The 27,835-nt window shown below is 38.6% G+C and overlaps 1 protein-coding gene across 1 annotated transcript; it reads right to left on the bottom strand.

Annotated features, from left to right (window-relative positions):
* Window positions 1–1,173: 1,173 nt before the first annotated feature.
* Window positions 1,174–27,119, bottom strand: col6a1 (collagen, type VI, alpha 1). The gene is made up of 35 exons (XM_027171453.2): window positions 26,840–27,119; window positions 24,669–24,795; window positions 24,173–24,376; window positions 23,103–23,262; window positions 22,780–22,893; window positions 22,623–22,643; window positions 22,506–22,526; window positions 22,371–22,415; window positions 22,189–22,242; window positions 21,559–21,603; window positions 21,428–21,454; window positions 21,220–21,246; window positions 21,091–21,135; window positions 19,422–19,475; window positions 18,542–18,604; window positions 18,388–18,450; window positions 18,176–18,229; window positions 18,049–18,084; window positions 17,849–17,911; window positions 17,438–17,500; window positions 13,337–13,399; window positions 13,199–13,261; window positions 13,050–13,100; window positions 12,926–12,961; window positions 12,722–12,784; window positions 6,615–6,680; window positions 5,605–5,640; window positions 4,805–4,841; window positions 4,301–4,309; window positions 4,026–4,159; window positions 3,812–3,921; window positions 3,515–3,707; window positions 3,190–3,364; window positions 3,039–3,068; window positions 1,174–2,445 (listed from the first exon to the last, which is right to left on the bottom strand). The coding sequence occupies exons 1-35, from the start codon at window positions 26,925–26,927 to the stop codon at window positions 1,850–1,852; spliced, it is 3,036 nt and encodes a 1,011-aa protein (XP_027027254.2). The 5' UTR covers window positions 26,928–27,119; the 3' UTR covers window positions 1,174–1,849.
* Window positions 27,120–27,835: the final 716 nt, after the last annotated feature.

Genomic DNA, 27,835 nt, shown 5'->3' with positions numbered 1-27,835 from the left:
TTAGCTTCTCGTTTCTTAAACAACCGTGTTAGATGACATATCCTGTGGTCACGGAAAAGATGTTACTCTGTTTCAAACAGGTCAAATTATTAACCTGCGTCAAGCAATGAAAACGACTACGACGATTGCTGAAACTGGGTAAAGAACTGTCTAATGTCTAATGCATGGTTACAACTTGGAAGGATAGTGGTGAACCAACATGATTAAGGTAGTAATGTGTTTGGAAAAAATCATGTGTTAGGGTCAGTTAAACCTTTGGTGAAAACCCGAACGTAAAAAATCAAAACTCACGATTAGGTTTAATAGTGAAAGTAAGAGCATTACCACATGTGCAATGCAAAGAGATCTCAAAGGATTCGAACTAAACAGCTGTGCAGCCTTAAGATAGAAACACTTATCAGTGAGTCTAAATGGAAAACAAGCTTCAGTGTGCTGTGCAGCATAAAGATTGGTCTCTGGAGCAATGGAAAAAAGGGCATGTGGCCCGATGAGGCCAGATTTACCTTGTTCTAGAGTGATTGGTGCATCAGGGTAAGAAGAGTCATGGATAAAGTGATCCACCCATCATCACCTACCATACAAGCCTGTTAGGGCAGTGTTATAATCTAGGATTGATTCACTAGGTTCAGTAACATTTTGTGCCTGAAAATTGAGCTAAGCTCAATACCTGTATATAAAGAATGGCCATTGCACAGCTGTAGTGTACCTGAGCCTCAATACAAGCATTTTAATATACAACTGTCCCTGACATTGGTTTATATGGATAGATAGAAATATATAGAGAATAAAGGTAGATGCAGGAAGGATTTCAGCTATGATCTTTCACCAAAATCCCTTTTTTTTTTACATAAATTAATTTTTTTTTCCAGAATGTGACTGTTCATTATTAACTTCTCTTGCAGGACATCATAAGTCAAAGCTACAGCCTTGAAGCGTAATGTATTGTAACTTTACTGAATGCCATCAAGAAACTTGCCCCATACAGTGAATCTAATGCAAATTTATACACGTTTTATACAAATCTCTGCATTCAAAATTTTATTAATCCATCATGAGATTTTTAATAACAGTGAATTGGCATTGCCTGAAAGCAACATTAGGAATTTGGCAACCTGGTTTTAATCACTGTTGCTCGGTGGGATTTTGATTAGAGTTTGACAAAAGACACAGATGTAGTGGGTGAAGAATTCTTTATTGAAAAAACCTTCTACAGAATCCCCATGACTAATTTAAAATACATTTTTATCATAGAAAATTGTACACATTCCCAGTGATACAAACCATTCGGTTAAAAACACTAGGACAAATCTTTGTTTTAAGGCACTATGACAAATTTTAAATCTATTTTGCATTGAAGTGAAACTGAGTGTACATTGGTAGCACCAAATTTACATTCAAGTGATTTTTATGAAATACAAAAGAGGAGATACAAAAAGGAATCTATTTATTCAGGCTACAGAAAGACAATCTGAGCACGCATATTTAGAGAAAATGATGATGATGATGATGATGATGATGATTTGAAGAAAGAATTTTTTTTTCCCTATAAACAAAAGTGTTCAAAAACAACTCCGATCTATATGAACGTTATATGGGAAATGCATATGCTGTTAAAAGATGACTTGTGAAATTACTTCCTTTCTTAATCCCGCTTCCAAAGCCATACAAATGACATATATAACTCAGAGAAACCATACATGATGTACATTGAAATATGGATCACAATTTAATGGAAAAAAAAGGTACTTGTGCTCAATTCCCCCCCACCCCTATGTACTTGTTGCTTATCCACCCTCTGACTTCCCAATCAGCTTCTGCTTACTCAGAAGACTAGACATGACCTTCTTACTCAATCCAGTGACATCTTCCGGGACACAGTTTGGTAAAAGACTCCCCTAACCATTGACTGATAGTCAGGAGCCCTAATTAGATGGCGGGAAGCGTAGATGTTGTCATCGGGCCGTCCACGACTTGCCAAGATATGCAGGTTGTTTTGATTCAGCTGATTCTCAACGGCCAGAACAAAAAGCTCGATGCCTTGTCTGTTCAGTTCTGCTGTCGCATCTTCTAATTGCCTCCTGTTCATGCCTTGTGAGCGCCCATCAGAAAACAGCAGCAACTTCTTCTTCCTGAGCCGAGGTCCCTTGAACTGGTTAATGGCAAAAGTGAGTGCCTCTGTTACCTGTGTGCCGGTATTCTGAAACTTGGCCTCGGCAATCTGAGCAGCCATGACGGTGTAATTGCTAGAAAAGCTTGCTTCTATCTTAGCGGTGTCGCTGTACTGCCCGACGGCAACCCGGACTTGGATGTTTCTTGCTTTATTTGCGGTCAGGAAGCGCTTTACCAGCTTATCTGTGAAGTTCTGGGTCAGCTCAAAGTTTTTGGCACCCACGCTAGCTGAGCTATCCATCATAATCAGGATATCTGTGGACTCCTTAAAGGAAACTGAAACACACATATTCAACATGTATTTTAAAGGTAATAAAATCTGAGACTTAATAATTTATAGTTCGAACATCGTGGTATTACATTGTTGTTAAAATTTTTATCTGAACTGGTCTCAAATATGTCTCCGTATTTAAAAGGAAGTAATCCAGTTTCTGATGCTGGTTCTATATTGAAGTTATGGCCAAAAATATGTGTACACCTAATCGATTAAATGTCAGTTTACTGACAATTAAACAATCTTATATACTGTAAATTTGGTCTACCTTTGCTATTATATCTTCCACTTTGATAGGGATTCAGCCACAAGAGCTTTATAGAAGGCTTGGGATGGACGTCTGAGCTCTTAATCAGCCTAAAGGGATGTGAAGGACACTCGGGTTCTTCTATTCCAACATTAACACCCCGTGTCTTCATGAAGCATTGTGTTTTGTGCACAGGGTCATTGTCGTGATGGAACAGGGTTTGAGTCACTTAGTTCCAGTGAAGGGAAACTGTAGTGCTCCCATACCCATGGGTGTACTGGTCAGGTGTCCACATACTTTTTAACCAAATAGTTTAGAATGTTATTTCAGCAAATTATAATTACTTACTTGGACAAGTGTAAGTGGGACACTTCTTGTCTGAAAAACAAAAACAAAACCAAACAATCACACGGTGTTCGTTATTTTCATGTCCCATACAGTATATTCCAATTTTCCCTAAAGAAGGAAAACTTTATGCATGCTACAGTATGCGCCTTACCTTTGCACATGTTGTCGGTCAAGTTTTTGAGGAATGTATCATCCAAAAGCATGCCAAAGTTGTTAAGGACAAAGGAGATGCCTGGTTTGCCCGGATCACTTGAGCAGCTCACGTCTCCCACCTGATCGCTGTTGGGCTGTTTACCTGAGTAGTCCAGAACACCTACACCGACGACCTACAGTACCGCGAAAAAGGTACCGAATCATTCAAGACATTTTTAACATGATATGCCATGCTTTAAATGATAAAGGTATTTCAGAGTTAAGTCAGACACTAAAGGTTCTAGTTAGAATCTAAAAGATTTAAAAAAAAAAAAAGCTCTTACCTGTAGCCCTCGGCCACACAATACGTTTAGAGGCACATCATCTCTTGAAGTATCTGACCGGCCATCAGTCAGGACCAGGACTACACTGTTCGAGTGGTTTGTGCCCAGCTGGTTGATCATGTTGTTCCATGAAAACTTGAGGGCCTCTCCAGTGTAGGTAGCTTCAGCCAGCCAACGCAATTCTTTAATAGCCCTGCCATAAAAAACAACAATGATCAAAGAAATACAGAAAGACAACTCTTTAAAAGCAAAGTAAGTAAAATTCCCATGAAGTTTTTTTTTTTTAAATCAACATACTGCTTGAGTGTTGTTATGTCCCGGATATCTGGGTCTCCAAGCTTCACAACCTCTTGAGCCTTTGCTCCACTGTACTGCACCACACCAACATGAGACTCCTCCAAACCAAACTGCACACAACATAGAATGAGACATTTGACTAAATAGAACACACAAGCTTTATTTTTTCTGTATGTCCACGTACATCTGAATTAATTCACTAAAGGAGCCTTACTCTGACTTGCTGATCTCTGACCAGTCGGTCAATGACAGCTACGATGAAGTCCTTAGCGATAGCGAAGTTGTTAGCTCCGATACTCTCAGAACTGTCCACAATAAAGGTGATGTTCAGGGGTCCGCACTTGCACTCTGAACAAACACAAAGCGGTAAAACTTTTCAAAGAACAACTCGTTCTATTGTTTCAAAGCACAGACAGTTTTAATCCAAACCAAATAGTGTTAGAGCTATTTCCGCTCAGCCACTTCAAAGCAAAAGAAACGTCGACTTACCACAACAAGCTGAAAAAAGAGAAAACCCATGAGAATTAGACGTTCCATTGCATTAAGTGAAAGGAAGTATTCAAAAGAAAACAGAGATTAAAATTTAACACATCATGGACAAAGTCACATGCGCTTTCTTCAAACAATTTGTGAATAGAAACGGTCTTCAAAAAATGACCTGAATTCACACCCATCTGTTTAGAAAATCTTCCGTCTTCTATGTATACTGTATATTTCCCCCAAACTAGTGTATGTCATTTTAATAAGAATTCACAAAAATTCCTGTCTGTTTGTTTATCTGTCATTGTACTAAGTCAGAGGTCTAAACCAACAGCTGGACATATTCTTACAGTAGGTTCCAGATTGCCTTGTCTTTCTTTATTTGCAAGTAACTTTCCAATAGTTTCTCTTAAGCTGATAAAGTGTCCTCAGTTTGAATTTATGGAGGAGGCTTAAGAAAAATATTATTGGTCAAAAGACCTCTGAAATATTGCAACGGTTACAGTTACTCACAGCACATCCTCATGATGATATCCAGGATCTCACAGTCCTACAAAAAAAAAAAAAAAACACCTTTAAGCTGCACAATAAATCTTAGTTTCCAACTTATGTTATAAAGCACGAGAATCTGCACTCAAGTGCTTCTGAAATTAAAACATATTCATAACTTGTATCGGTAGATGCAAGTAATTTACAGATCTTATACGCAAAGCTACGCTACTGTGTAACTAACAGTGTATTTAAAATACACACCATAATGCATATTGTCTAATTTCTACCTTAAAGTAAGGTTGACTTTACCTTAAAGTCAGAGATTTATTAAACACAGACAGTTGTAGCCTTTTTTCATTTAAAAACCAGATGGTGTGCAATATGAGCTCAATAACAAGCAAGTAGATTAATGTTAGATAAAAAGGCAATCAGATAATGTCGGCTACGTGAATCTGTTCCAACGTTTTGGAAGTTAAGTTTCAAATCCATTTATTTCTACTGCAACAAACGGTCCTGGAATCTGAACTGCTGGTCTGGAACGATTCTTTTGAAAGAATACTTCATACTTTCTTTCAAAACACTTTCGGTTGTGACTCGTTGACTTTGATTCCTTCTCAAAGAGTGAATAAAGTTAAGAAAACAATCCTTATTAGTTCACACTGGACTACACCACTGTTACTAAAACCTAATGTTACTAATGTTCATGTTAACCAGGCAGTTATGCTGATGTTTCAGTACAAACTGTAGTTTCTCATTTTTCTCAGGATAACATTTTGGCCCTTTCAGATGAATCAGGATTATTGTAGTAGATGCCAACTTACATCAACTCCAGGAGGCCCAGGAGGTCCCGGAGGTCCCTGGTCATTAGAAAGGAAAGATTAAATATAATTCATAGACAATACTTAATACACTTGCACTACTGGTCACACTAACATTACTTCTATAGCACTGGCCTGGAGATTACCAACAAGCTTTTCATTCCTCTTACACAGAAGGATCTTTGGCAGGGAAAAGTTTATCCAGGCCTTTAGAGACATCAAGCTCCAAATAAGAGCATATTTGAGGTAGAAGAGTCTCCTCCTTCGTGGATGGTGTCCAGAGGAAAGCATGGTGGAATTTCTGCCTGAGAGCAAGCAGGATCTTCCCCCAGGCTTGTAACTCATGAGACAACATTCAGTCCAACCGCGTCCAAAATGTATGTCCGGTATGTCCACACAGCACCAGCACAGAAAAGGAACTTTTTACTGCTATATTTTTTTTAAACGCATGACTCTACAGATCATAAGTGATCTTTTCTTCCATTAAAAAAATTTAAACCTACAATGAATCTGTTTTTGGCTTGTCATTTGACATTTGGGCAAAAATACGAGAAAGATTTGTGGACCGAACACTGTGTTCTCAAGCTTGAGTTCATTTGTGTCAATTATGAGCTGTGAAAAAGGCTCTCGAGTTGCACAAGAGACAGAAGTGTTCAGCTCATCATCTGGAGATGAGGAGATATGAATCCAGACGATGCCAGAACTATCCATGATAGTTAAAGTCACTGTGAGTGGGATAGCATGTGCTCTCTCTGTCATACACTGTCAATCACATTAACACTAGCCAATCATTGGCGTCTGTGAGCTCAAATATGCAGAACAGGTCAAAGTGTCCTGCTGCAGTTTGTAAGGAGCTGGACGTTGCCTTCATGCGTTCCCTAGCTGAGATGTGATAAGGAAGAGTTGGACAGTGGGTGGGAACTAGTGGGACAAGATCAGATTAGGGAATAATGGGGGGGGGGGGTAGATTTAATAGATTAATTTATCTGTGAAATGAATTTATTTGAACTCACAGGTAATCCTTCTCTTCCTCTATGTCCTTTTGCTCCTTTGGGCCCAGGCAATCCTGGTTTGTTGTTCTGTAAAATATGAAAGTTAATAAACATTAACATATAAAACTGAAGAATGTCAGAAATACTGTCTAACAGCATAAAGTAATCTTAATAATGTGTCATTTTATGTGTAATTTCAGCTCCTATTTAGAATCCATACTAGACCAGATCATGGCATCAGGATCAGAATAATACCAACCAGCTCCTGTTTTTTTTTTCTCTTTAAAGATAACAATTATCATGAAATCATAAAATGAAGGATTGGTTTGTTTGCTTTAATAACCTACACAGACATCTTAAAGACCATGTCAAACCTCGTGGACATGAAAGACGCTACACATGAAATATTTCTGACCATGAACATGAACATTGCCTAACAGCCCTCATGAGAAGAACATCGCACACAACTACAGATCGAGAGCAGTGGTATGATCCAGGAATGGTTCAAATTTGTAATATAATCTGATAGAACATATCTGAAACACACACAGAGGCCCAGGAAGCAGCCCAAGGACAGAAAGATGACTAAAACTGAACTTTGCATGAACTATGCACTATGAAATACTGTAAAATTACACAAATATCTCACTGATGTCACTATTCAGAGTAAGAAAGCTGAGTAATTCATAAATATATATACTGTAGAGAGATTATGAGGAATCTGTAAACACACGTGCAATAGTACGTCTCCTGCAATACATTATTGGAAAAGCTGATATTACTTTAAATAAAAGTGTCAACAAATAAGTGTCCGATGTTCCACTTCAACTTGGGTAAATATTAGACTGTGCAATGGTCTTCAAGTTGATCAGATATCCAGGACAACAGAAATAGTAATTGATTACTGTGTATTATTGAGTGTTAACCTGCATAAGTGTCAGTGTCTAAAAGTCTAAGATACGCAGTGATGGTTGATGGTGACATTAGATAAGAGGAATAAAAAATAAGGAATAAAATCTGATATATATCAATAGCTTAAGCAGCTGTGTGTTGTGTTTTAAGCCTGTGGTTCCTCTGAATACCAGAGATGGCAAAAAGAAGCCCTTTTATTCGAACCAATTAAACTAAACATGCAATTATATGACAAATTTGCACTTGAACTGGACAACATGAGAAAACATGGACTAAAAAATATCAATTCACATGCACATGAAATCCAGGGCTTCACTTCTTCATACCATACAATGTACAATATTCTTACATGTTAGTCTTATGTTCTTATGTTAGTCTTGAAAGAAAAAGAAAAAAACTCCTAGGGCTTTGCTGTGCTAGCCCATTTATTCCAGCCAACTCTAGGCACAGGACTTAAAGATCTAAGGAGAGGGCAGGTTCAGAAACTCTCTGGAAGCTGTGGCTGTTCAAGAAAGCTTCTAAGGCCAATAACAACAACAATTCATTCTTGCAGTCTCAGTTGAGGCGCATACATGACAAGACGTCCTCCATCAGTTCCATTGTAGTGGTGACTTCCTGACATCTATCCCTTTCTCACAAACATACTAGAACATTTTGCCTCTGAGCCAAAAATAATACCAAAACTTTCCCATCACCCTGTACAACAGCAAGCCTTCAAAATGTGAGTTGTTTTTGCTCAAGTACTCACTGTATGTTGCTCAACATCTTCCCATGTCCTGTTTTTTTCCATAATGTGTTTGACCGTAATGCATACGGTAGGTTGCCTAGTTGGTAGCTTATAAAAAGCAAATTTTCTTTTTGGAACTTTTCATGTTTTTCTCAATAATTTTGTCTTGGCCAAATCCCATGTATTAGGCAGCTCTCTCCTATGTAACAGCTACTAACCAGGGGGCTGGAGGGGCTTCTTCAGAGGCATGTGAAGCCACGTAACAGCATCTACATTTGTGCTCAAAGGTTTGCATACCTTGGTAGAATTTGCAACATGTGAACCATTTTTTAAAGAAAACATGACTGAGAAGGCAAAACAAATCTATTTTACTTCTTATAGGACTCAAGTTACTATATAAGGCATAACAGAATGGAACAATTATCAAACTAAATCATCAAAATGCCTCCAGTTCCTGTAAATGTTTTGGTTGTCCTGCACAAACTGCATGTTTGAGATCTTTTTTGCAGTGGCTGAATGATATGGAGGTCAGGAGACTGTGATGGCCTCCAGAACCTTCACCTTTTTCTGCTGTAACCATTAAAGGGTCATCCTTGTCTTGTGCTTTAGATCATTGTCATGTTATAACATCCGAGATCGTCCTATGTGCAGATTTCATGCTGTAGAATGCAAATTATCTGCCAGTATTTTTGGATAACATGCTGCATTCATCTTTCCATCAGTGCCCCTGGAGCTCACACAGCCCCAAACCATCAGAGATCCACCACCACCATGCTTTACAGTAGGAATGGTGTACTTTTCACCGTAGGCCTTGCTGATTCCTCTCCAAACATAACGTTTATGGTTGTGACTATAAAGTTCAGTTGTGGTCTCATCACTCCACATGACTCTGCTCCAGAAGCTGTGAGTCTTGTCTAGGTTCTGTCTGGTGTACTGAAGGAGGGTCTTTTTGTGGCATGGGAGCAGCAACGACTTTCTCCTGACAACTCGACCGCCCAGGTCATTTGTGTTCAAGTCCCTCCTTATTTTGCTCCTTGAAACAACACAACTTTTTTCCAGAGCAGCCTGTATTTCTCTCCAGGTGTTTGTGGGTTCTTCTTTGCATCCTGAACAATTCTTCTGGCAGAAGTGGGTGAAATCTTTCTTGTTCTACCTCACTGTGGATTAGTATCAACAGAACCTCTAATTTTCCAGCTCTTTATCAGAGTTTGAACAGCACTGACTATTTACCTTATATTCTACCTTATTACCAGGTCCGTTGGCAGTTCTTTAGTCCTCCCCATGGTGCAAAATTTCAAGGAACTATGCAAACTGTGCTACAGGACGCTTCATTGATCATTAACTTGTTGACTAGTTAAACATCTCAATTCCACCAGTCTCACTCATTTTATGGATTCAAGCACTGTCTGCGAGTTGGGTCTTTAATTGGGTCATCCACCAATGATAAAAGCCCTTTCAATCTCTGTCCATTACAGTATGTACTTTTGGAGGATTTTAGTTACGTAGGATAGAGGAATTGCGCTTCACCTATACCAGCCATATGACTGCTCTATAGAGCCCAGGTGGATTACTTGCCTCCAAGTTCTAGGCCCTATGTCCTGTCCACTGCAGAAAGTATGGCTTTGAATGACTATATTTCAGATATCCTTGCCGCTAGCTGCTGCAGAACTTTTTTGTTGAAAGAAGGGATATTTCAGGCATGTAATGACTACACAAGACTTAATAATAATCACCCTATCTTCTCCCTTTAGTGCCTTCATCAAGATGGAAAGAAGGAAAATTGTTGTGGATGTAATTACCTAGCAGCAGGGAGATTAATCGCATAGCCGTACTCTTTTGCAAGCTTTCTTCTGCTAAGGAGGACTAAGATATTTCTAACCCAAAACTGCTGACCAGAGAGTGACATCATTTCGACAAAGGGGAAATCTCCCAGGTTATGTTACCAGCTGTGGGCCAAAATAGCACTAAACCATTTCTTAACTTGTTTGACCCCATTCCAGTGTTGGATTAACAATCTCAATTTGTTCTATGGGATCTCTTGAATACTCTCACATACTTTAATTAAAAAAAAAGCATGTGGAATAAATGATGTTACTTATAGCATGCCAGTCCTGGAGCAGATGCTTATTTAACTTTTTGTTTCATGTCATATCCATAATCAGTCAGAAGAAAACAGAATTGTTTAACTGTGTGTTCATTTCTTAGCTTGTTTCTGAAAAAATAAATAAATAAATAAAGGTTTTTGTCTAAGCTTTTTTGGACACCACACTAAATAATAATAATAATAATAATAATAATAATAATAATAATAATAATAATAATTTAAATTACCATTAAAATGTAAAATTATTATTATTATTATTATTATTATTATTATTATTATATTGGAATTTGGAATTGCTTTTTTTTTTTTAATTATCAGCTCAATATTTACGTGCTCCAAATTATTTGTTGCTGCACTTTATGACTTTATGACCAGCCACTTAATCAAGAGGACGGGTTTTTATTGTTCAGATTGATTATTCATTAGATGATCATTTGAGCACTAACAAGTAGATTATTGCTTAAATGACATGACTTCTGGTACAAATCTTTTCTCCCACTTTTTGCAGACACAACATTCCTTGTGTTTTTGCAAGGTTTTCTCTGGCGGTCAGGTTCAGCCCATATGCATTGGGGAGGTACAGATGTTGAGATTAAGGATTTGTGCAAAGAATTTTTGCCTGATGTGCATGCACATTCAAACTGTCTTTGACAGAGTTAAAGAAGCAAGACTATTTACATTCAGGTGAATGTTGTGATGCTGAAAACAACATGTTTAATTATGAGCAACAACGAATAACCAATTACATTAAAGCTATCAAAACAAGATCTCATTATTGGAATACAAACATGTGTAACATTCCATCAAACGCTAAACATACTTGTGAACCAACTGTGAAATCACCATATGGGCTCCAGGTGTGAGACAAAACTTGCATGACATTATGTTGTATTGTGCGGGAAAGTTGGCCCGAGTCCTAGTCTGAGTTTTACCTTATTTGGATCTGAGAACACAAAATATCAAAGTACACAAACTGGAAAATGAGCCAAATATCTGATAACACTTAATCGAGCATTTCCTTAGGCTGTCTTGTTGGAAGTAAACTCTCCAACTAGACTTCTCCAGCTTCCATATCTCATGTAGAATAAACATGACCTCGCTATGACAAACTCTTTACAGAATACAGAATATGTTCAGCCATTTTTGTTATGACCCAGAAGGACGGAGCTGTTTATTCAAATGGACTGCATTTCTAGAATCATGTAAACACAGACAGAGTGAAAAATGCTCCAGATTCAATATTGTTTAACCAAATGGTTACACGTTGCATAAAGCAGATTTAAAGCTGCCATATCAAAATATAACACTCCTAAAGAACCATGTTCCAAACAGAAGTGTTGTCACCAGTGTGTAACTGTGTTTTATTCAGGTTAATGATGGAATATTTATCTGAATTCATTATCTTCTGAACTGAGCTTTCTCCTAGCCCTAACCCTAACCCTACCATTGCTATCATGTTGTCTTCCACTTTACCTTTTAAGCACTCATTCCTTCAGCTCATCCTGCATACCGTAGACACTACAGTAGTGTAGACGCTACTTTTTATGCTAACATTTATTACACCAGACATAACTTGTACTGAATCTAGATAAGCTCAAGTCAAGTCAATGTGACTTAAACCAAATAAAATTGAAATAACATGGCAATACCAGAATAATATTGCCAGATGTTGCCAAATATATATATATTAAAAAAACACTGCTGTGTCTAATATCCAGACCTGACTGGCTATACACGTGATGTCTTGTGAGGGATGAAGATTCATCAGTCCATCTAAAACATATGGTATTTATTACAACCAGCATGTTGGCTGAGCAGTTTGGCGTCAATAAAATGTGTTCTTGGCTGAACCTAAACTTTCCGAAGACACACGTTATGGAGAACAATCTAAGAGGTTCTATCAAAACAATTTATCTAGAAATAATACACCAGCAGTTTATTCATTAAGCATCAGGTTTCTGTTTATCATCGGATCCATTTTCTGGTTAAAAAAAGAGAAAAGCCAGGAGCGCCAGGAGCAAAGCAACTCTTCAAAATGTTTCTTACCAAATCACCAAACGCAAAGTGCTTTTAAATCAAAGTCTTGTTTATCTAAAGAAATGGGCCACCGATCACCAAGTTGTTCTCTTGCTATGTATTTTCTAGTGACATAACAAGACACACACAGCTGCTTACTCTCAGATCTGGAACCAGAAAAACTCTTGCTAAGACAAAAAATAGACAGTTAAGCAGTGGGAAGAAGAGGAAAGGAAATAATGGTGCCAGATGGTGGTCAGAAATAAAACAGTAGGTGTGGGTGGAGAAAGGTATTTGTAATATATTTGGTGTTAAGAAAACAGCAAATTTTGAGCCGCTGAACTAGTTTGACTTCTCTTAGGTACTCACATCTAAACCAGGTTCACCAGGCTCACCGTCATCCCCTTTGGGTCCCGGTGTTCCTCTGCTTCCCTAAGGGTGATGAGAGAATGAATGAAGTGTCTAGAAGAATCAACAAACTTTTCATCTCGTATAATCTCATCATTAATATTATCTGGTGTAAGACAAAGCGCTAGTAAATCTATCAGAAGTGAAAGAAAGAAAAATACTTACAGGTTCTCCGGCATCGCCCCTGACACCAGGATATCCCTAGAACAGGTGAAAGAACAAGACACATCAACCTCTAATGAAACAATAGAGCTTTTTTGAGTGCATTTTCCTGAGAGTACTGATATACCTGGAAACCATTACAACCCTCTGTTCCGTTCCCTGGTGGTCCGTCTACTCCCTATGGATTAAACAACACAATTACGGTGGCCATTTTGGAGACTTGTTTGTAGAAATTGGTTATTATCTTTGCTTAATTTACACGGAAAGTGAACACACCCTCTCTCCCATACGGCCTCTGTCTCCTGGGGCGCCTTTGATTCCTCTGGGTCCTTTGGGACCCTAAACAAAAAGAAAGGATAAACATAGTGAGTGTGTTTTTGGGATCCGTAAAAAAGAAAGCAGAAAATCTCTTACTTCTTGTCCTGGGGGTCCCTCATCTCCACGGTAACCTGGAAGCCCGGGTTTTCCTGTCTCTCCCTGAGATTTAATGAAAATGTAAATTTTAATGAAGAGTAAATGTAAAGTTAAATTTGAGCATTCATGCTCTTCATTGGAGTTATTGAGTCTTAACAAGGATAATTTCAGCTCATTTTTGTGCAGAAACGTGAAGCTTGAGCAGGTTTTCATCAGTGATATCTTTGTAGTGTACTTCATTGATATTTCCTTTAATCCTGACAAGCCTCCTATGATAAATGTTGTACTTCAATGTAGAAACTGAAGAACTTAACACCTGATGATGTAACTCTTGGCATACAGATCATTTAGCCCATTGGTTATAAATATTCCATTTTAAAATGCTGGAAACCACAGTTTTCTTTGGAAAATTTAGAAATTCTTTGGAAATTCTTTGGAAAATTTTAAATTTCCATTAAAAGGTCTGGTTCTCTTTGGCAGTTTCTTTTGCAAGATATGGAGTCATTATGGATTATTCCACTGACCTCATGACTGTTTATCTGCCCTTTAATCTCTGGGGCTTAAGATAGACAGGTTCTTGCCATTCCAAGAATATCCAAGCAGACGAATTTACCACATATATGATTTAGTCCCACTCTTGAAACATCTCCAAAACAGGAAAAAGCACCGGCTTGAGTCCGGGGCTGTGGGCGGGGCCACTGTTAGCGCATTTGATAATGTACCTTAAGTATACTAATGTTTAATACATTTTTACTTTACCGTGATATGATACATTATCAGCACACATGATAGTAGGTAGCTACATTACATGCTAAGGCTAACTTTTTTCTGTGTTAACGATAAAATAACGTTAAGCACTTTATCGATCACAACCTCCGTTTATACAGATTACACGGAGATGCACGTAGACGTTTTATTCGCCGCGTTTGGATGCCAATGTAGGTTCACAAAGCCATGAGCATTAACAGTTAAGCAACATCCGCCATTGTTGTTGTGTTTGTGTTTGCCGCTGCTGCGCTAACGTTGCTGGGACACGTGACACGTATACAGTGACGTCACACTCGGCTCTGTGATGCTCTCTAACCGGTGGAAAGGCAAACCGGTTCTTAGAAGGTTCACCAGTGGAACCAACTCTGAACCAGCACTAGCGCTAGCTCTGAACCAGCACCCGGTTCTTTCCGGTGGAAAAGAGGCATAGAGTCCTAACTTGAACCAGAAGATATGAACACATCACTCCTATCTTATCTGCATTGGCTCCCAGTCAATTTTTGCATTGATAACAAAATACTATTACTAACCTATAAAGCACTTAATGGTCTCATGCAACATGACCTGAGTGATGCCTACATTGATCAAAAGGTGCAGGCTATTTGTTGGTACCTCAAGTACAAAAGGCTCCAGCAGGGGGCAGAGCTTTTTCTTATAGAGCCCAGTGTTCGAATTAGTGTTCGGGACTCAGACACAGTCTCAGTATTCAAGTCCAGGCTAAAAACACATTTTAGTTTAGCTTTTTATGAATAGCTTTTTTTAGGTAAAGGAGCAGATCTGGAGGGTTCATGGTCATTGAGTGTTTGGTGAACTGAGATGTCTGGATGTTGTCTCCTTACCACCATGGATGTTTTACATTCCAGGAAGCCCTCATGTCTGTGTCACCTTCTGGCCCTAGCTTTTTAGTTATGCCGTGAAAGCTAGTCTTGATGGAGTCTTTGTCTGCACTTTGCACAAAATGTACGTTGTCCATCACCTGATTACAATCATACCTAACAACCCCACACTCCCACCCCCACCCCTACCCCGTCGAGCTGAATATGCCCCTCCTGAGCTCCGAGTTCCTGGTCTGATTGTCTCTTCTTATGGAGCTACTTTGTCAATCCTATTGTTCTACCCGTTTGGAGTCTCATTGCCTGGTGGTCACTCTCCCGGGAAAGAAATTACACTTTGCTCCAATGTTAAGTAGTGAGTGTACAGCCTGTGTAACAGTGTTAATTTGCTGTCTCCTCAAAATAACTCAACACACAGCCATTAATGTCTAAACCACTGGCCACAAAAGTGAGTACACCCCTAAGTGAAAATGTCCAAATTGCGCCCAAAATGTCAATATTTTGTGTGGCCACCATTATTTTCTAGCACTGCCTTAACCCTCTTGGGCATGGAGTTCACCAGAGCGTTTCCACAGGTTGCCACTAGAGTCCTCTTCCACTCCGCCATGACAAAATCACAGAGCTGGTGAATGTTAGAGACCTTGCACTCCTCCACCTTCCATTTTGAGTGTTTGGGGTCGTTATCATGTTGGGAGGGCAGTATTCCAACATGATAATGACCCCAAAGGGAGGGGATCATGCTCTGCTTCAGTATGTCGCAGTACATGTTGGCATTCATGCTCCCCAGTGCCAGCAGCACTCATGCAGCCCCAGACCATGACACTCCCACCACCATGCTTGACCGTAGGCAAGACACACTTGTCTTTGTCCTCCTCATCTGGTTGCCACCACACACACTTGACACCATCTGAACCACATAAGTTTATCTTGGTTTCATCAGACCACAGGACATGGTTCAAGTAATCCATGTCCTTAGTCTGATTGTCTTTAGCAAACTGTTTGTGGTCTTTCTTGTGCATTATCTTTAAAAGAGGCTTCCTTCTGAGACGACAGCCATGCAGACCAATTTGATGCAGTGTGTCACGTATAGTCTGAGCACTGATAGACTGACCCCACCACCCCTTCAACCTCTGCAGCAATGCTGGCAGCATTCATACCTCTATTTCCCAAACACAACCTCTGGATATGACGCTGACCACATGCACTCCACTTCTTTGTTGGACCATAGCGAGGCCTGTTCTGAGTGGAACCTGTCCTGTTAAACCGCCTTATGGTCTTGGCTACAGTGCTGCAGCTCAGTTTCAGGGTCTTGGCGATCTTCTTATAGCCTACGGCATCTTTATGAAGCGCAGTCGTGGCCTAATGGTTAGAGAGTCTGACTCGTAACCCGAAGGTTGTGGGTTCGAGTAACCCTTGAGGTACCCTTGAGCAAGGCACCGAACTCCCCAACTGCTCCCCATTATGGACATTTTCACTTAGGAGTGTACTCACTTTTGTGGCCAGCGGTTTAGACATTAATGGCCTTGTGTTGAGTTATGTGTGAGGTTTTCTCTTCTTTTTCTATACTACTGTAAAGATGCTTTGAGACAACGTGAACTGTAAAAAGGGCTATACAAATAAATTGAATTAAATAACCGAACTGTCGATGGCTATTTTGAATCTAGTCATAAGCCAGAAATACCCTTCTGACTCCATAGAAACCTCATTATTATTTATATACAGCTTTTATTTTTCCTTAGAAGGAATCATGTAACATGAGAAAATAAACCAAATGGAGGATTTGGAAATAGCAGTGGCTTTTACTCATATATCACAAAAACACATCAAGACTTCCTTATCCTTTCCAACTGGAAGAAAATGCTGTACCAGTGAATAAAATAAAAGTAAAACTGTAGTCAGTCAGTAATAATCCTAAATACTTTGTCTGCTGCAATTAAAAAAGACATGTGTGTGCTAGAAAAACATGAAGAAAAAAACTATGACAGATTTGAGATAACAGCAGCTGAAATAATCTATGATAACTGATATCTAAAGCTTCTCTAAAGCTTAAACTGAGTCAGTTTCTTAGTTTTGGATTGAGTTACTGTGTACATCTGGGAACTTCTGAAATTCTAAATCTTAAAACCTTTATTTTTGTTCTTAGCCCTTTCATCAGTTGAAATGGACTCTTCCCCATCAGCTCTACAGAGTGGCTCATAACCAACATCCAACATCTGTGACTTCAGACACATGGGGGGGCCTCACAACATGCCTGAGCTCTGAGATCAGCTTCAAGCTTTCAGCCCTTTTTCAAAAGAATAGAAGACTCACATCATCATCATCTAGTCAAACAAATCCTCAGTCCTCATGTTTAAATATATCAAGCATATTTTTAAAGAACATTCTTCTTTGTGATGAGAATTATAAAAGCTGCTGGTGATGTTTAAGGATTCTAAACTTTAGACCATTGTGTCTTTGTACAAACCTACATGTTTAACGCATGCATGACTTTCTCACTTACTGGGTCACCGTTAGCTCCAGCAGATCCCTCACGTCCCGGCTCGCCCCGGGGACCTGGCTCACCCTGAAAAGGTCAAAGGTCACAAAATTGAATTATTATAAATTTTATAAAAAATTGCTGGTCTAATTAGTATAAAATTCCATCTCTTACATAAAGAGAGTGATGATATAGGATATATTTCTTTTTCTTTTTACATAAGCCATAGTAGCGACTGAAGACTGAAGACTGATTCGCAATAAAAACTCCACCCACAAACCTTATTCAAGTTTGCTATGCAATATAGTTTTTGCAATATTGTCCCATGCAACGTGTTTTTGTTTTGCATCTGCTTCATTCCCTTCATAATATCACTGAAGACTCATTTATGACAATACCCTTCTTTTATAACTCTAGAGTGGTGTAAAAACTTACAATATCTCCTCTGGGTCCTCTGTTCCCACGAGCACCTTGTTCACCTTTCTCACCTGCTGTACCCTACAAAGGGATTCAAAACAAAACATGATATTCACGGTAATCCTGCCATTTACGCAGGACATGTCTACACCATCTACTTTACCACTAAAAAGCAGGCTTCTTAGTGTAACCAATAAAATTATCATTGGAAATATTACTCTATCGCCTCTCGGGCCATCGGGTCCTTGTGGTCCCTAAAAACAGAAAGCATATAATGTTTTATTTATCATTAGTCTATAATACATACAGCTAAGAAAAACAAGAAAAAGGAACAAAATCATTTACATCATCCCCTCTTTCTCCTTTATCCCCATCCGCTCCTCTTGGTCCTCTGTCACCCTTTAAAAAAAAAATCACAGACAAGTTGACGAGTCTTTAAGGGTTATAAAGGAACAGAATTACGGCACTTTAAAACATCTGTGTCTCTCACAGCCTTGAGCAACTAAAATGATGTTAGATGCTATGAACTATAGATAATATTGTATAATATTTTGTACCTTAGGTCCAAGGGCTCCATAGTTACCAGGTCTCCCTGCTCCACCGTCTGCTCCAGTCTCTCCCTAAGAGGAACAAACCTTCAGCTTCAGATAGCAGAAAACTTTTATCGATGTGTCATCATTTCAATGTTAATTCTTACAATCCCTTCCTTACTTTTGCTCCTTTTTGTCCATAAGGACCGGGATCTCCTTTTGGGCCTGGTTCTCCTGGTGAACCCTTTAATGAAGGAAGAAAAATGTCCCATTAGACTGCTTAGGAACTGTAATTCACTGTCACCAGATCTCAAGTGAAAAGCCACGCTTGTCTATGATCGGACTCATTAAAGAATGTAAATAAAGTACAAACAGTCTAGTGCATGATCTCAGAGAGTGGCCAGGATGTCAGATCTGTTAAATGTTTGGCTCAGTAAGAGGCAAACATCCTCAATCCTGCGCTCCAGATGCACGCTGAGCATAAACAGCTGTTCAGTACATAGTGTCTGACTGACAAGAAAAATGCAATCATCTGGCATAGGGGCAGGACTTCTATAGATTTATCCAATCGGCTACGGATACACACAGCTAGATTTGATTCAGCAGCAGGTGTTTAATAGGGAAAGAAATCCCTCATATACACTGAATCCTCAGAGGGGGGTATGTCCTTTATAAATATTTATCATGCTGCCATGGCAACACTGCATTACTTCTACTAATACATGATTACTTCTGCAGCGATGTGAACCTGTGAGGTCATGCTGAAGAGCAGGAATCTAAAATCTCTTCAAATGAATGAGAACCGACTCTCTATCCATCCTACTATGGTTCTGTATGTACAGTATGTAGAATTATTCTAAAGGGTTCCATGAAACTCACTGGGGCTCTTATTATTATTAATATTACAAATTTTAATATTTAGTTGAAATATCGCTAAGAGCAACCTTTTATTAAAGTGTTTCTAGCATTTTAGTTTTAATGATGTCGCAAATGTATTAAACTATAGTATTATTACTATAGAAATAAAATTACAAAAAGTAAGAAGAAGCGTTCACACTTACATCCTGTCCTGGCGACCCTTTACAACCTCGTAGACCATCAAACCCTGGCTCACCCTGTAAGACAAAAAACAGAAACACACTCCAGAATAAACACTGAGCTTGATATGGATAACAGTGAAGCACAAGACGAAGGAAACGTGTAAAAAGACGAGAAGCACGTAGTACAGCTCGAGTATGGAAAGAAGACTCTGGAGGAATTTAAAGCAGCTGCTCATTAGACCAATAATAAATTATAACTGACATTAAAGACACAATAACAAATCTACTAAATATTGTGGTGTTTACAAAGTGTGACAAATGATTAAATTTAACTTACAGAAATGAGGAAACTTTAAACTGTTTTGAAGTTTGAACGATTTTTCACACAACTCGGTATTCCGCCACTGAACTCGAAAAAAACCCACATTTATAATGTCCCTGTCTGCTCCAGGGGGCTTATCAAGCTCTGACGCCAACCTCCAAAGTTATGCTGTGCGAAAAAATTATCTCGCTGCACGCTAATGTATAAGTGACAATAATACATGCTTCTTCATCCTTTAATTCTTCTTTATCGTTATAGAAATATAGCGTCTTCCGTTCTGTCTTCCTTCATTCACGTTTACAAACCTCTAAAAATCATTACGAAGCTCCTTTCACTAAAAGACAGTAAGATACAGGACAAATGGCTAAAACGTATCTGTGCTGGGAAAATTTATTAATTAATTTTATTGTGCGTTTGATGATATTTTTAAATATATATTTCAATGTGTCTGCTGCATAAAATTCATTCCATTCCATAATACAGATGTTGAAGATTACTGGATCCCACTAAGGAGAGATGTCACACCTCATGGGGAAATAGGATAGGGATTTATTATACGCTTATTATTCTTCTTGCTTTTTAACTTTTAGTGGATTTCACTTTCTGTCTCCAGCTGTAATGTCAGGCTCTTCTTATGGACACCTTTGATTCTTTTTCTCACAGAAAGACTTTATGAATCTTCTTTTTAGTTGTGCTTCTATTTTAACAAGCATTTAAATGTGCACCAGCTGTGGAACAAACACTAGCCATCTGTCCTTTTCATGCATGCAGATGAAGCAGAAATGTCATCGACCTCTATCAAAAAATAACAGTAGTATTTTAAAATAACCCGCTGATTTAAGTAAAAGTGCGGACGCTGTTACATTAGTGAAGGCATTTCCAGTCGGTTTTTGCACTTTACAGCACATGGTTTATGTTACGTTTTCTCTTTCCTTCTTACATGATCCTTCTACACTCAACACCTTTTTGTTAAATTTATTACGTAGTTCTAGCTCTCAGGCACAGAGAAGCAAAGTGTCTACACACGTGAAGAACACTATTGGGGCAGTTGTGGCTCAACTGGTTAATGCTCTGGGTTGTTGATCGGGGTTCAAGCCCCAGCACAACCAAGCTGCCACTATTGGGCCCTTGAGCAAGGCCCTTAACCCTCCCTGCTCCAGGGGCGCTGTATCATAGCTGTCCCTGCACTCTGACCACAGCCTCCTCAGTTGGGGTACGTGAAGTAAAGAATCCCACTGTGCTGTAATGTATATGTGGCGATAATAAAGGCATCTATGCCCGTTCTATAATGTTACTACATACAATCTACACAATTAAAGAAAAAGGACAAAAACAAACAAACAAACAAACAAACAAACAAACACTCACCTTACGCCCATCAATTCCATCTCTTCCAGGAAATCCTTTGTCACCCTGGAAGAAGGAATATTATAACATAAGCAAAATATACGTACAAATTTACAGAAGACGAGATCTAATCAGTGACTATAGCCTCACCTTGAAGCCCTTGTGGCCTCTTTCTCCCTGCGTAAAAAGATTAGCTAGATTAGATTAGCATGTAATAAATAAATAAATAGATAGATAGATAGATAGATAGATAGATAGATAGATAGATAGATAGATAGATAGATAGATAGATAGATAAATAAATAAATAAATAACAATATAAAAATAAGAAATTTCCTTTGACAGTAAAACGTCTCACCTTATGTCCTCTTTCTCCTTGGTCTCCCTAAAAGTCAGTCCAGAAGCAAATATATTAGATTAGAACATGAATCAAATCTTACATCTTAAACCGGTAATGTTTCGGTTATTAGTACATCTATAAATACAAACCTTCATGCCTTGGTAACCAATTGGTCCAGGGTCACCAGGCCGTCCCTGTCAGATAAAAAAAAAAAGCAATAAATATCACCAGGACAGGTTTGCAATTGCAATAAGAAATCCATGGCTTGTTTTTTTTGCCTGGTGCTTACAAGAAAATTGTATAAATTATGAATGTATAAGCTAATTCTCATCAAGGAACTGCTTTTTAATATCTAATCCCAAGATTTCTGTAGGCTTACCCAGGATTGTGTGTCTGTCTATTTAGAATTTCTCTCTACTATAAATTACACCAAGTCTCTGCAATTGTAAACCATCGCCTTAACGTAATGGAGTTTCTGGCTTAGTAAACATATACTGTTTAATGGGGAAGCTGGTCCTGTTCCAGTACAGGAGTGATGTGACTCTTACTGTAACAGCAGTGAGTGCTGCAAACTGTCATTTAATAAGTCATTCCAGTGGAATCACACAGCCAGGATGAGGGACATTTACTGAAAACACTGCTGAAAATATTCAGGACTCATTAATGTACCTCACACTACCAGGTGTGAATGTGAACATCTTCTGGAGGTATTGTGAAGCTAGGAGAGAAAAAGTCCTGGAGAAAAACCAAGGTGTGTGTATGATGTCATTGGTGGTTACCGGTAGTCCAGCTTCTCCTTTCTCTCCTGGTAGCCCTTGTCTACCAGGCTCCCCCTGTGGAGACATAACAGGAACATTAGCCATGTACATCCTGTCTCAAGGACTCTCAAAAATGATCTGGGTGCAGAAACAATAAATAAATGAAGAAGAAAAACCCCATTGGTAGTTAGTGATGGATTTACCTTGTACCCTGCTTCACCAGGTGGACCAGGATCACCGCTGGTTGCCTTTTCAAATAAAAATTAAAAAACATTAATGCAATAAATGTAATATAGACTTTGCTCAGGTGTATGATGAGGATCAGCAGTAATACTCACCGTGCAGTCAAAAGAGCAACACTGCAACAAAAAAAGGGCATTTACATGAATATATATATATATATACACTATATAATATATGCACAGAATAAAACAAAATAAGTTAAATGAACATACCACATCCTTTGTTTCATTGGTCTGGTCATTGTTGGCAGAACAGAAATAACAAGAGAAACAAATCAGAAACAAAATATTGATTCAAACACTCATTACAGTAAAGTGGTCTCTAATCACTAATCACTTATTTTACTCCTTCACTTTAAGTGGGACTCACGATCATTTCGACGATTGTACGGATGGTGTGCATGTGTAGGTCACTGGTGCTGTCCACAGCGGTGAAGTTCTGCCTGTAAGTAAAGTCTGTGGCAATGACAGACAATCTGGAGTCCTAAGACAGACGTAACAGAAATAAAAAAGCTATAAGAACAGTTATAAGTATTATAAGACTTTGTCATGCCTCCATCTAAATGCATGCGGTTAATACAGAGACTCATCAACGAGACACACCCACTATCAATTATCAATTAATACATTCATTCATTGTAATGTTTTTTTTCCCCAAATGCAAGAAATAATGATTAACTCAGAAAGCAGTACCTCCTGGTCTGGGGAGATGGCTACAGAAAACACTTTGATGCCATGTTGCCTGGCCTCGCTTGCTGCTTCCTGAATCCCTCCACATGGCTCTTTATAACCGCTGATAGGATGACCATCAGTTACAACCACAATGTACTTATTCTCATTGTAGTAAGAGCCACTGGAAAGAAAAACAGTAGGTGGAATTAGGACAAGAAAGGACCACCGCAGCCATTCTAATCTAATCTAATCTAATCTAATCTAATCTAATCTAAGATTGATCACCAATATCAGAATTTCACTGTTTCCATGTACTCAATGCACTTAGAATAAAGATGTAAGAGTTTTTATGCTTAAAACCACATTTTAATCTGAAAACAAAGAATACCTCTGACAGGTTCACTAACAGTCTAAAACAGACCGCATCCATACAAGCAAATTATTATTATTATTATTATTATTATTATTATTATTATTATTATTATTATTATTTCATCTAATTCACACTGCAAACGGTATCTTAGCTTTATTACTGGGAAGATTTGTCTTTATACGAAAATGAACAAGTTATTAAATTATTATAAAATCATTATTCTAAAACAAATTCAATTTGTTTAATATTCTTTGCCTTTTCCACATCTTTGTATAGGATGTAATAAAAAAATAGTATTCAATCTCACACAACAAACCTACGGCCTTAAATAAGTACAAATTGGACCCAAATCTGCATCATTTGTGATTCGGATATGAAACATCAACCAGCGCTAATTGTTTGTGACATAAGAACAGCTTTGTTAAAGGGTCATGTTTCACACATCCTTTATAAAAGCCTTAACATTTTACAGTCTGATGGATCTTCATTATCACTGAGTGTTCAGTAATTAGATGATCTGTTCCTTTATCAGTAAAACACTGGAGTAAAACAACACTGGATTTTTTTTACTCCGGGTCTACTAGACAATTTATTGATTACAGTTTGTTAATAGATTATGTATCATTGTGAGTCTGATGTACATCGATTCGTGTGTCGAGCAAATATACAGACAATCAGTGTACTTGAATCTGACATGTACGTGTGTGCCATTACTTACCCTATAAGCAGCTCTGCGACGCCCTGTTTGATGGCACAGTCGGTGTACGTCCCCTTGCCGATATATTTAATGTTATCTATGGCTTTTTTAAGTGCACTTTTACCACCAGCGGTCATTTCCACCAGGCCTTTCACCACTTCCACCTCGTCACTGTAGTGCAAAGCTCCAGAGTTCCATGTTATATAGCGGTCACATGGCTGGCGACTGGAATAAAACAAAATAAAATAAAACAAATAAATCAATAAAAAAATGCAGAAGAACATTTGCCTGTATGTTTATGTTGTATATATGTATATAATTATGTTGTCTATTTGAATACCAAAAAAAAATGGTGTAGCCTTAATGAGTTGGGTTATAATTGCAGTTTGTGACGATGTACTGTATTGAGGAAAGTTTCAATCAGATCAGATCATATCACAGTTAGTCTTCCTCCAGAGATCAAATGTGAATATAATTCATTATTAAACGATGAGTGATATCGATCTATGTCACGTACGTGTCCTTCAGTTCATCAATGAAGCGCGTGGCAAATTCTTTGATCTTGTTGAAATAATAGTGTGCGACTCCTCGGAGTGCCACGCTCTCTGATGTGTCCAACACGAAGAACAGGTCCACGGGGCATTCTGTAGTGAGAGGAATAATCAGTTACAGAACATTAATGTACTTACACTCCACTCACCGTACAGTCATGTACAGTCATGTAGTTACCTAATCAGCCAATCACGTGACGGCAACACAATGTGTCATGCAGAATAAAGTCAAGAGCTTCAGTTAATGTTCACATCAAACAGTCTGATCTCAGTGACTTGGTTGTTGGTGCCAGTTGCACTGGCTCGAGTATTACTGAAACCGATGATTTCCTGGGATTTTCACACAAAAAAACGCAGCTCTTTGAGCAGAGCGTCTACAGACTTAAACACGTTGTTGAGAGAGATCTGAGGAGATTGACCAGACTGACAAGTGGGGACGTGGTGGTTCAGTGGTTAAAGCTTCATGTTACTGATCAGAAGGTCAGGGGTTCAAGCCCACAAGCTTCTGAGACTTTGACGCTGGGTCTTTGAGCAAGGCCCACCTGCTCCAGGGGCGCCACACGATGGACTTCTTTTTCAAATAGACTTATTTTTCAAATTAATCTATAAGATCCAAAATAATCACTCATTACAAACGCACTTTGCAGAAAAGCATCTCAGCAAACACAACATATATAGCTGTGAGGTGTTGGCACACAACAGCAGAAAACCCCATCAAGTCATCAGGGACACAGACTCAACTATACTGCACAGGTGAAGACTAGAATATGACCTGGGGATATTTTCTGTCTAGTTTTAGTCCTTTGTGAGACTTTTCTGTGCCCATGGTTCTCAGATTCCTGTTCTTGGCTGATAGCAGTGGAGTTATCCATGATCTTCTGCTGTTGTAGCTCATCCACCTCACAGCCCGATGAAATCACGAGACACTTTTCGGCCCACTGTGGTTATAAAGAGCGATTCAACCACGTTAATCTACTCAGTTATTTTTGTTTATTTATATCATTCTGTCTAAGATCTAAAGACAAACCAAGGATATCAGCTCTTTCTAAATATTCAAACAGCCAACTTGGTACCAAACATTTTCTACATTCTGATATTTGGTGTGAATACTAACTGAAGCTCTGGATCTGTATCTGCATGAGGTTTTGTCTTGTTCTGCTGCAACATGATGGACAATTGGATAACTGAATAAATGAGCGGTTGTACATGCGTTCCTAATAAAGTGGACAGTGAGTGAGTGTATGTTTACACTGAAGTGATAGATTAAAGAAATCTCGAAGAGCCGATTGTGGGTGGAATTCTCAAACCAGTACTCCTGCTGTGATGTTAATATGAAGTTAAAAATATTGATTTGATGTATTTGAATGAGCACAAATGTGTTTATCTGAACATTTCATTCAGTATGAGTTAAAGTAGAATAAACCCAAAACAGATACTGTACTATCCAATACCATAAATCATGACCTTAAGCCACCATCTTGCCTACACGGATGTACATGATCACATGATCTGGTCACATGACTCATAATTGATAGTACAATTAAAAAAATCTTAGCAGTCTTTACATTACATTAACCTCACATTAATAGTTGTGTCCTGTCACCATATATGGAGTATAATGAACGTATTTTAATGTATTTTAGGACCTGTCCTTTACTGTAGTATTCTGTACTTTCAGCAGCTCAACACAAATCAACTCACAATGTGCTAAACTTTGTTATCTGCATAAACTTAAACAAACAAAACTCTCTTTACGCATCACTACGAAAGCAGGATCTGGACATTAAACTGCTGCCCCAATATCTCACCATGACACCATCACCATCTCTCCAATATCTCACCATGACACCATCACCATCTCTCCAATGTCTCACCATGACATGTCTTCAGAACGCATCGCCTTCATCATTTTCTCAAATCATCACATATTTGAATCCTTTAAATGATGGATTATTTCTATCACCATGACAGACAAGATGATATATTTTATGACATACAGTATAAGTAAGTATCGCTTCCAGGAAGCTTTACGCACAGAAACATGTCCAAATAAGCAGAAATCATGCAACTGTTCAAATGCCAAACTCTTGATTACAATCCAAACAAAGAAAAGAGAAAAGAGAGACAACAACATTACCTCTGAACTTATTTTTGTCTTCAGCCATCAGTCCTGACCACGCCGCACAAAACAGAAGAGACGTTAAAATAAACCCATAGTGCGCCATGGTCTTTCTGCAAGTCTTTGCACGGTGACCGTGCAGAGCTTTGACGGGAAAGACACCGGGAAACGCAGTGATGACGGAGAGTTTTTTTTTCCCAGTGACTTTTGCTTGTATTTAATGGATGCAAACACGCATAAGGACGGCGGGATGGCGCGTCCGCTCAAAACGCAGGTCCACAGGAGCGCCTTAAAGCCCAGCCCAAGATTTCAGGAGGTGGGGTTCATCATCATCCTCCCTTCATTCTCTACTTTTTTTTTTTACTGCAAAGCATAGAGACATAATGGCGAAATCCTTAGTGCTATCTACAATTTACTGTGAAAATAAAATGGTGCTGATTGCGCATGGTGCTTGTGCGTAGCGGACCTCAGGTTACTGCTGAAACTGAACACTGCATGTTTCTCCTCATCTTGTCTCTGCACTGTTCGGTCCCCAAACTAATCTAAAGTAACTTACATTCATTGTTCCCTGTGCAAGAGAAATAATAGTGAATTCATTCTAATTCTTGGTTCTATGAAGAAAATGGACGCAGGAGAATTTGCGTAAGAATAGCTGAGAAACTTAAGTGTGTCTGGAACATGTTAAATTTTAAGAGTACTGAGTTGACAAGTTGTAGAGAGAAAGGGATTCTCAGACAGGGCATGTGAGAAAGAGGAACTAGGCTGTTTGATGATAGATCTTTTTGCTGCACAATGGAAGAGCTTTCCAAACATCTGCTTCTCTTCAATATTAGACTTGCAACCTGAACTCACTGAGCGCCAAAATGGGAGTGACTGGGATGAGATTAAAAAAACCTGGAAGAGAAACAGCGCCACCAATGTGTAGTCAGAAGTATGAGTCATAATTATGTAAACTGTTAACTGAATGTTGATGTGTGAAAAAAAAAAACAAGGCACAATAAGTCTAATACAATT

This window comes from Tachysurus fulvidraco, chromosome 2 (genome assembly GCF_022655615.1).
Source record: "Tachysurus fulvidraco isolate hzauxx_2018 chromosome 2, HZAU_PFXX_2.0, whole genome shotgun sequence".
NCBI lineage: Eukaryota > Metazoa > Chordata > Actinopteri > Siluriformes > Bagridae > Tachysurus > Tachysurus fulvidraco.
Note: the sequence above shows the minus strand (reverse complement) of the source record. Positions and strands in the feature narration are given on the sequence as shown.